General features: G+C 58.7%; 1 protein-coding gene and 1 long non-coding RNA gene across 4 annotated transcripts in view; both read left to right on the forward strand.

Annotated features, from left to right (window-relative positions):
• ST3GAL2 (ST3 beta-galactoside alpha-2,3-sialyltransferase 2) overlaps positions 1-9235 on the forward strand; it is a 45610-nt gene extending 36375 nt beyond the window's left edge. For all 3 annotated transcript variants that reach the window (XM_045293694.1, XM_045293695.1, XM_004704554.2), the window contains exons 2-7: positions 108-1424; positions 3218-3411; positions 5996-6175; positions 7894-7939; positions 8154-8273; positions 8986-9235. In XM_045293694.1, the coding sequence (XP_045149629.1) occupies positions 1083-1424; positions 3218-3411; positions 5996-6175; positions 7894-7939; positions 8154-8273; positions 8986-9159 (1056 nt within the window). In that variant the 5' untranslated portion in view covers positions 108-1082 and the 3' untranslated portion in view covers positions 9160-9235. The remainder of the gene's footprint in view (positions 1-107; positions 1425-3217; positions 3412-5995; positions 6176-7893; positions 7940-8153; positions 8274-8985) is intronic.
• Positions 9236-9304: 69 nt separating this feature from the next.
• LOC123522095 overlaps positions 9305-10194 on the forward strand; it is a 30358-nt gene continuing 29468 nt past the window's right edge. The window contains exon 1 of the long non-coding RNA XR_006680393.1: positions 9305-9796. This is a non-coding gene — a long non-coding RNA (uncharacterized LOC123522095). The remainder of the gene's footprint in view (positions 9797-10194) is intronic.

The raw sequence follows: 10194 nt of genomic DNA on the forward strand, positions 1-10194 counted from the left end.
CTCCTCTCCGGCTAGCTGCATGTGTGCCCCCTGGGATTTGGAGGCGGAGCTGGGGGAGAGCAGTGTGCAGGTGGGATTTATGTGCACATTATTGTTCCTTTCTGCAGTTTCAGGGTCACGCTGTGCGGCGCCTGACAAGTGAGGGGCAGCCTGCCAGGGGATTACTGCCAGTGAACAAGCACGCCCACCTTACCGGCAGGCCCGGCGGCCTGGCCCTGGGAGAGCAGGGATGGGCAGTGGAGCCCCGGCCAGCAGTACCAGGAAGGAGGCCACAGCCCCAGTGGGGAGCCCCGTGCATGCTCAGCTGGCCCTCTGAACAGCAGCTGTTCGCAGGCAGGCCCTGGAGAGTCCCATGTGGCTGGAAGAGGGGCTCTGACCATCAGGAGGAGCCAGCCTCTCAGCTGGGGCGCAGGAGGGCAGGAGCTGGCACAAAGCGAAACCTGGGCCCAGTCGCAGCAGTGTCCTGACAACCCTCGAGCTTCCTGGCTTTCTCCTCCAGGCGCTGGGGCCTGGCTCCCCGCCGGCAGAGAGCTTGGGCCAGGCTGGCCACCGTAGGCAAGGCGATTGCATGGAATCCAGGCCCTGGGCAGCCCACCTGCTCTCTGCTGGGATTTGGGTTCTAGGGCGTCCCCATTGCAGGGGACGAGGGGCTGCCGTGGTGTCTGCTCATGAACCACAAGGACCCCGACTGCTCCGGACTGGACCATTTCAAACCGCCAAAGAAGGGGACCCCCAGAGTTGGCAGTCAGCCACCCCAAGGGACTAGAGGGCTGAAATGGACTGACCTCCCCCTGGCTGGGGCAGCGGGCACAGCAGAGCCTCTGTGGCCCAGCTAGTGACTGGAGAGACCAGTGAAGCCACAGCAAGGCTCGGAGTGGCCCAGGGTACCGAGGGAAGGGACAGGGGGAGCCCCCTCCTGCCAACCTCACTGAGAGACAAGTGGCGTGGGCCCTGCCACGGCTTGTGCCCCTATGCCCTGTGCACACGGGCTACTCTGTGGCTGGCCCCACCTCGGGCTGGGAAAGGAGTGGCCACGGTGACCTCCGCCTGCCGGGTGGGCCGGCCCCCTGCTGTTGCGCACCATGAAGTGCTCCCTGCGGGTCTGGTTCCTCTCCGTGGCCTTCCTGCTGGTGTTCATCATGTCGCTGCTCCTCACCTATTCGCACCACAGCCTGGCCACCCTGCCCTACATGGACTCGGGGGCCCTGGGGGGCTCCCACCCCCTGAAGCTGGTGCCCGGCTCCGCTGGCCCGCAGCAGCACCTGGGCAGGGAGGGGATTCTGGGCAAGAGCTGTGCCTGCCGCCACTGCGTGGGTGATGCCGGGGCCTCCAGCTGGTTTGATAGCCACTTCGACAGCAACATCTCCCCGGTCTGGAGCCGAGAGAACATGGATCTGCCCCCGGACGTGCAGAGGTGGTGGATGGTGAGAGCCCGGCCCCTCCTCCGGGGTGGCTGCTACCCCTTCTGGAGCCCCTGTTGTATGCCTGCTGTCTGCTCTGTGCCCCTTGAGGCTGAGGCCCGTTGGACTAGAGGACTAGGACGACAGAGGGGCAGTGAGAGGCAGAGCTGGCCGTTGGCCTGGCTGGGGAGAGGATTGGTTCCTGGAGCCCAGAGGGACTGAGCAGTGTAGACCAGAAATGCCTGCGGGGCCAGGTAGGTGCCACAGACAGCGAGGGAGGAGGCAGTGTGAAGGGAGGCCCATGGGAAGTGGCCCCTGTCCTGTGTAAAGGGGGCACCTCTCCCTGGTGCCCGACAATCGCCGCTGTGTGAGGATATCACTCATCTCTGCCTCCAAGGACCTTCTGACCTTTTCCAAGAGGCTGGAAATCCAGATGGCTTTGGGGAAAATATTATACTCTGTAAACATGGGCTCATAGTCATTGTAAACCCCAGGGACACTCACTTGAAGGGCTTCAGATCCCCGCCTCTCCCTCTACCTGGAGCATCCCTCCCCAGCCTCTGCCAGAAACAGCTGTTTGTCAGGCGCTGGCGGGAGGGCGGGTGGAGCAGCACCTGGCTCCCAACATTCCCCTTTGGAGGCCCTGGGAGGCAGCTTGTGGTCCCTGGGTACCTCCACCTCTTCCTCAGTTGCAGGGCTGTGGTAAGGATGAACAGCCGTTGGCAGGTTCACTGAGCAACTCCACACAACCTGCTCTCTGGACTGGGCAGTTTGCTGAGCAGAGGTGGCTGGAGCCCTGCCATTCTGCCCCCTGCCAACCTGTGGGTCATAGTCACAGCCCTCATCTTAGGGGGAAGTCAAGGGTCAGAGGGTGTCCAGACTTGCTCTTTGGTCTCAGTGGTGGCCAAGGAGGGCAGGGCAGGACTCAGTTCTGCCCACAGGAGTGCAGCAGCTGATCCAAATCCAGGCGCATCTCTGGGCAGAACCCTATTTCACCCCTGCTTCCCACCCCCACCCCCCGCTGCCACTCCAAAAACCAAAGCCAAACTCACTAGGATCCAGCAATGCTGACTCATAGCAACCGCCTGTGGGTTTCCGAGCTGGCAACTGTGGATGGGAGAAGAGAGCCCAGTCTTTCTCCTAAAGAGCTGCTGGTGGTTTTGAACTGCTGACCATGCGGATTGCAGCCCAGTGGGAAACCACTACACCACCAGGGCTCCTCCCTGCTGCCATAGACAGGAGTTCTCTTAGAGCCAGGCCCTCTCCAGAGTCCATTCCAGGCAAACTGGTGGGAATGCAGGGGACCAGCTGGATGCTGACAGAGGCTATTCTTCCCATCCTCAGGGTGCAGAATGGCTGCAGGCACCACTAAGATGGTTTGCCCAGTGCCAGCCTCCTGAGTCCCAGGGATACCCCCTGTAGGCTGATAAGGAACTCCTGGCTGTGCCTCAGAACTGCCCAGGGTCCAGCAGAGCAGGGGCCTCTGCATGCAGGACTATCCTAGGGCGCTTCTCTGCTTTGAGGCTCTGGGCAGCAGCTCCCTCAAGAATGGGAAGATAGCAGCTCCATCCTTAGATCCTCCACTGCCCACCAAGGCCCCAGGGCACCAAGGTGTGGGGTCTCCTGACAAAGGGGAGACTATTGTTGAAAGAGGTGGGGATAGGTTGACCCCAAAGAGAAGTCCTCTCTCACTCCTCAGAGAGATTGGGCTTGTGGGCTGAGGCCTTCAGGGTGGGGGAGAGCAGCCGACTGCTCTCCCTGCTCACCCTGTCTGCCCCCTCTCTCTCCATCTCACCGCCCACCCCTTCCCTCCCCAGTTGCTGCAGCCTCAGTTCAAGTCACACAACACCAACGAGGTGCTGGAGAAGTTGTTCCAGATCGTGCCGGGCGAGAACCCGTACCGCTTCCGTGACCCCCGCCAGTGTCGGCGCTGCGCCGTGGTGGGGAACTCGGGCAACCTGCGGGGCTCGGGCTACGGGCAGGACGTGGATGGGCACCACTTCATCATGAGGTGAGCCTCGGTAGCCTCCGGATTCCGGCTCCTTCGCCAGAGGCTCCTACCCCTCCTCGGTCTGTCTGGGAAGGCGGCGGAGGCAGAGGTGGTACCAGTTGTAGACTTTGCAGACGGAGCCCGAGTTCCGAATTCTTCCGGAAAGAGATGGCAGAGCCTCTTGGGTGAAGTGCATTGAGACCCTCCTGAGGAGCTTCCTGCCAGCCTGCTCCCTCCGAGGCGATGCCTCTCAGAAGACAGTGGCCTGGGCAGGGGCAGAAGAGGGTGTTGTGTGTCCTGTTCCTGGTCTGGCCTGCTGCTCCTTGTCCGTGTCTCCCCGGGGTTAGATGATGGTTAGAGGGGCAGGGCCTTCATTCCAGAGCAGCAAGGAGGGCCTGGGCAGGAGTGGGGAGCAAGCTGCTCATTCTGCTTCGGAACGCTGGCTTTTCTGACTTCCCGTGTCCCCTTGGCTGGGGACAGGAAATGCCACCGAAGGACCCTTCCCCTCCCACTCCTGTGATGGAGGAGGAGGTTTAAGAGCAATGATTCCCCGCCCCCCCGCCCCCCCATCATATTCTCTGAGCATTTTTCAGGGAGCACTACAGATAGGCCAGGTTTCCCAGGAGGTGGGAGGAAGGGTTTGTCTTAGAAACTGTTGCTGCTGTCGCCATAGCAACACCGGGCAGCCTTGTGTCTCCAGCGGCTTCCACATTCCTCTTGCATAACCTTCCCTATGCTGGGAAGTGGCGTGTGCCTCTGTCGGGGTGGGGTTGGGGGCCAGCCGTGAGGGCGTGGTGGGTGGAGAGGAGGATTCTGGGAACCACCTGAGCTTGCCCCCATCCTCCAGCTGCTGGCCTCCGGAAGGGGAGCAGTTACTCTCCACCCCAGGCTGAGCTGGAGGCCGAGCGTGGGGAATAAGGCCTCCAATGGGCTGGGGCAGCTATTGGGACATTTGGGAAGCCAAGAAACATGAGACTGTCCAGCATCTTGAACCTGCCTGCCTCCGGAGTAGGCGCGTCCCCTGGCCCTCCTGGTCAGCAGGGGCTGGAAGCCAGTGCTAGCAGCTCGGTTGGTAACCTGGCCTGGTTGCCAGGATGCTCCCTCGCAGGGTCTGGGCTGAGAGATGGGGTGTTACGTGGACCCCACAGTAGCTTTCTGGAAACCGTGTGATTCAGATGGTAGGCGATTGCCTGGTGCTCCTCTGGCACTGAAAGGGACTCTTTCTATATTAGTTTCGGGTCCTAGGAGCAGGATCAATGTCGCACACACTGGGGGCGCTGCGGCGACGGTGAGATGATGGCTCTTCCCACCTGTCCCCTGCTGCCTCCTCCCACCTGTCCGTCCTCTGTGCACTGCTGCCTCTGCTGAGCCCCTGGCAGACAGTATTGGTACCAGCGGCCATCACGCCGACTCTTCGTGATGCACAAGTGCCAGGGTAGGACCGTGCTCTCCGGGTGTTTCCAAGGCTGGCTTTGCAGAAGTAGATTTGCCAGGTTTTTCTTCCAAGGCACTTCTGGGTGGATGCAAGCTTCCGACTTTCCCATTAGCAGCCTTGCAGGTTAAACATTTGCACCAACCAGGGTCTCTGGTAGACACTCTAGAAGATTATATGTGTGAAGAAAAGGACTAGGTAACTAGGTGCTACATTCTAGACCAAAAGGCATGTGTACCTTGCCCTGCCTTCAGGTGCCACCAGGCCAGGGGCAGCTAGACTTCTGGAATCTTTGCCCCGTGTCCCAGAAATCATCTCATCACCCCCGTCCTGCTCTGGCCGCCTTCCAGAACTTGGTGTCTCCAGAATGAGTCAGAACCCAAAATAAAATCCTGGCCCCAGAGGAGTGCGCGCGCTCCATCGTGTTCCCTTGGAGGCTGTGGAAGATCTCTTGGACCTCTCACTCCATCCATTCCCACACCCCTGGGAACTGGTGGCCGCCTCGCAAGTAGGAGTGAGCTGGGGAAGGGGGAGACTCCTTGGCAGGGCCTCTTGGATTCCTGGAAGCAGAGTGGTCCTGGCAAGTTGGCCGGAGAAAGGACCTCATGAAAGTTCTTGGGTCTTCAGAAGCCATGTGTGTGAGGGGGGTGGGGGTGTGTGTGGGGAGGGAGGGAGGAGGACCAGCCCTTCATCTGCCTGTCTCCATCGCAGGTGACATGAGGTTTATTCCCTAGAATGGGCCTTGGCCCCAGCTCCTAGCCCACTGACCACTATACCACCAGGGTTCAAGGTCCTTACTAGCACTTGTAAATCTACTTCATTCTTTTACATGGGTATGAGATAGTCCCTTAGGAATAGAAAGTGCCAACATTGACTAGCAGGTTCTTTGCGGTTGTGTTTTTTAGTACTGTAACTTCGGCCCGGGAGTGCTTTCCCGTCTGATATTTAGCATTCTGCAGTGTTAGAAACAGTACTGAGGAGAGCACCCTTGCTTACCTGGCTCTGCACAGCACCTGCAGCTGCTTTTATAGGACAGAGGTCTAGAAACAGCATTGCTGGGTCAAGGTGCACACTCAATTAGATGATCGATGGACAGGACCAAACTGTCCCCGGAATCTCTTGTGCCAGCTTCGACGGTGGTTTCTTTTCACCCTAACCCTCTTGTGCCTGCAGGATGAATCAGGCACCGACCGTGGGCTTTGAGCAGGATGTTGGAAGCCGCACCACCCACCACTTCATGTACCCAGAGAGTGCCAAGAACTTGCCCGCCAACGTCAGTTTCGTGTTGGTGCCCTTCAAGGCCCTGGACCTTCTGTGGATTGCCAGTGCCCTGTCCACAGGGCAGATCCGATTGTGAGTGAGCAGCCTCTCTGCTTGCTGGGAGTGGCATATGTGGGAAAAGATACCCCTCCCCCCCGCCCCGCCCCCCGGGAGGGGCCTTCCCAGGACTAGATTGGAGAATTCCTTTAGGGTAGCCTTTTGGCCAAGATGTGGGGGGGGGGGGCCCAGAACAGTGGGTTATCTGAGGACACAGCGTGGGCCTTGCCGCTTCCTGTGCATTGCCATCAGCATCCTGGTGGTGGGAAGCCGAGGGAGGGACAGATCTTATCTGCGTCTCCTTTCCAGTGGTAGCTCATAACTGGGAACACTGCCTTCTGAACACTTTCTTTTTTTTTTTTACGGTTGAACACTTTCTTTAGGGAGCTGCTACTCCATCATTGCTGGGACCACGGCCAATCCAATTCTCCATTCATTTTCTTTAACAGCTTTATTGATCGCGATGTAATTCCCGTGCTGTACAATTCACCGGTACTTGAATGTCTTTTAGTGTGTTCACAGACTACTCTGGGCAGCCCTCCCGCTGATCTCAGGACCTGTCCATTGCCCCACCAGCTTAGCCACCACCCTCTTCCTGCTCCACACCCCCGGTCCTTTTGTTGTGAGCTGCCTGTGAATTGACTGTGACTCATAGGGACCTTATTGTGTGTGTACAACCAGACAATACATCGCCCAGCCCCGAACCACTGTCCTCGTGCGGGCATCGTGTCAGTCCGTCTTGCCAAGAGCCTCCCTTGGGGACGCTGTACCACAACACACATGATGCCCTCCTCTAGTGCTTGGTCCTCCCTGGTGGCAGGTTCCATCGGTTGTGATCCATCACGTGTTCATGGCCTAACTTTTGGAAGAAGGTCACCAGGCCTTTCTCCCTACTTTTATCTTAGTCTGGAAGCTCCCCTAAAATCTGCCTACCATGGGTGACCCTGCTGGTCCTTGAAATATTGGGGGCACAGCTTTCAGCATCACGGCAATACACAAGCCACAACAAACTGAAGTGTGCCCAGATGCCTAACCGCCACCCCCACCCGAGACCATCACTACCTTGCTTTCTAGGAGCCCTGCTGGCGAAGTGGTAACCCGTTTGGGCTGCCACGTGCAAAGTGGGCATTTTGAAACCGCCTGCCGCTCTGCAGGAGAAAGGAGGATAAGGCTTTCTCTTCCTGTCCTTCGTTACAGGCTCAGAAACCCACAGGGCCAGTTCTCGCTGGTCTATAGGGTCTGTATGAGTCAGAATCCACTCTATGGCAATGAAGGGTTTTTGAGGGGGAACCTGCTTTCTGCCTTACCATGCATTAAAAACAACAACAACAAAAACTATAAGGTACAGGTTCCCCCAGGATGTTCATTATGCTTGCAGGGAAATAGGGCAAAATATGTACTGTAGGGACATGGCTGATTCCAATAGGAGACATGGGACTCCCATCAAGCCCCCGTAGAGAAAGGAAAGAACTGAAAAAGCACAGACCTGGTAGCTTTGGGTGATCGGCTGACACAAGTGGAGAGTTCACAGCAGAGAGTGTGGGAAGCAAAGTGGGGGCCAGATAATGGGAGGCCCTTGTCTGAAAAATCGCTCTTCACCCCGGCAGACCGACCTGGGAAGCCATGAGAGTTTCTGGGCAAGTGGTGAGAGTGCTGTGGGGAGCCCTGAAAACAGGGAGGCCTGAGGGGGAGGAAAGGCAAACAGGGGCACCACCACAGGAGCCTCTGAGTGTGACCCTTCTGTCTGCTTGCAGCACTTACGCCCCAGTGAAGTCCTTCCTTCGAGTGGACAAAGAAAAGGTAAGCTCCCGCTCTCTTGATGGAAACAGTGCTGGTCTGATTCCTGTGGTCAGGTCCCCTGGGCTCCTTCTAGAACCTTCTGAGACTCCCATCCACTGGCATGCTTGGCCCCAGCAGAAGCCACAAAAGGCACAGGCCCATTGATAGAACCTGACCTGGGCCTCCGGGCGCTCAGAGCCTTCCCCGCCCCATGTGACCACATGTTCTGCTCCAGGTCCAGATCTACAACCCAGCCTTCTTCAAGTACATCCACGACCGGTGGACAGAGCACCATGGGCGCTACCCGTCCACAGGGATGCTGGTGCTTTTCTTCGCCCTGCATGTGTGTGATGAGGTGAGTCAGGAACTCTGCTCTTCTTAGCTGAAGGGGAATGTTGGGTTGGAGGCAGGGCCCTAGTTTCCCCACTTTGAGGCTGTCATGTTGAGGTAGATCTGCAGTTCCCAAACTCCACCACTGCCACGATTGTGCCAACCCTAAATCGCTGCATAAAAAGTTAAATTTGCTTTCCACGGTTGCCAGGCGATTTGGTGGCACCGTGGTTCTAGATTGCTAACTTGCGGCCAATCCCCACCAGCCTCCCCCTGGGAGACACGTGGTCAGTAAAGCTTATTAGATAGAGCCTTGGAGACCCCATGTGTCTCTAGGATTCAGAAGGACCTCAGGGCAGAGGTTTCTTTGTGAGCACAAGCAGAAATGGGATTGTGGCCTCACTTGGAACCCCAGACTGGCACTCTGGGACAAACCAGTCTGTGCATATGGGAACATTTGGGTCGTGGGCAGGGCTCCTACGCCAGCAAATTCCTTTCCCGGTAAATTCTTTCCGTGTGTGGCACTGAATTACAAGGAATCAAGAAGCTAGCAAGTTCTGGGTAGTCATCCTTGCTCCAAACGCATTTTCTGGATGGAGAGGGGAAGGGGGTGCAGCAGGCACCCAGTGGGCATCTGGGTTCCAGGGACTGAGGGGCTGGCAGCCTCCCGACCAGGGTGGGTCAGGTGCAGGGGCCTGGAGGCTCATCTGCTCACAGTCACCGACGCTTCCCCGCAGGTGAACGTGTACGGGTTCGGGGCCGACAGCCGGGGCAACTGGCACCACTACTGGGAGAATAATCGGTACGCAGGCGAATTCCGCAAGACTGGTGTGCACGACGCGGACTTCGAGGCGCATATCATTGACATGCTGGCCAAAGCCAGCAAGATCGAGGTCTACCGGGGCAACTGAGCCGGCCTCGCCGCTACCCTCCCGGCCCGGACTGTGGGCCATGCGAGGCGTCCTCGCTGCCCTGCAGGCCACCCGGTGCGAGCGCGGCGTGGCGCGGCACGAGTCCGAGCCCGCGAAGCTGCAGAGCCGCGGGCGCCGGCCGGCCCCGCCAATCACGGGACTCCAGGGGCCGTCCGGGCCCGCCGCCAATCAGCGCTGCCGCCGAGTGGAGCGACGTTGGTTCTTCCAGCCAATCATGCGACTCAAGGAGAACTTCCGGCGCTGGGTTCCCGTCTCCTCCAATCAATGGCCTTTGGAGGCGGGCCGGCGGCCGTTCAATCCCCTCCCCTTCCCCCCTTCTGCTCTTGGATAGGGTTTTTTTAAAATGCTTTTAAAGGAGGCGTTGCTCCGACCACGTTGAGATGGTAGTTTCCGGCGTGAGCCGCGAGCCAGTTTGACCCCATCAGCGTGAGGCGGCGGCGTTGGCGGGGCAGCCTCGGGCAGAACCTCCCCGGGGGTGGAAGGTGGAGTCGGTAAGGCGCGGCCTGGGTCCGGGTTCCCGGGAAGGGCGCCTTCGCCCCAAGACGTGAGCTGGAGCCCCCGGATCCCGCCAGGCCTCGGTGAGGATGTCAGACTCCACATTTCTTTATCAGGCCAGGTAGGTGAGTGCCAGCCCGCCAAAGAAACGCAGTCCAGGTGACAACGCGGAGGGCGCGTGGGTCCTTTGGGCCTCCCTCTCCCACCCAGCCTTTGGCCACCTTATGGAATGGCCTTGCCATGGACAACAACGAGGGAGTGTCGGTCGCCCCAGGGCTTGGGGTTCGAGTTGTTCGCTTAGGGCCTAACTCTGGAACGTACGTGGAAGGAGCAGGGCAAGGGACCAGAAACCTGTCACATCACATGTAAGGTGCTTCTCAAGTGTACCCTCAGCCCCTACTGTTCACCCACGACCTTTTCAGTGTGTCTCCTTAGGCCACCTGCCCACCTTAGTTGTTGCTTGGGAAATGGTCAAACCCTGAGACTGAACCCCCGCTACACACACACACACACACACAC

Source organism: Echinops telfairi, unplaced genomic scaffold, assembly GCF_000313985.2.
Source record: "Echinops telfairi isolate 266 unplaced genomic scaffold, ASM31398v2 ScPeMD7_2291;HRSCAF=2852, whole genome shotgun sequence".
NCBI classification, from domain to species: domain Eukaryota; kingdom Metazoa; phylum Chordata; class Mammalia; order Afrosoricida; family Tenrecidae; genus Echinops; species Echinops telfairi.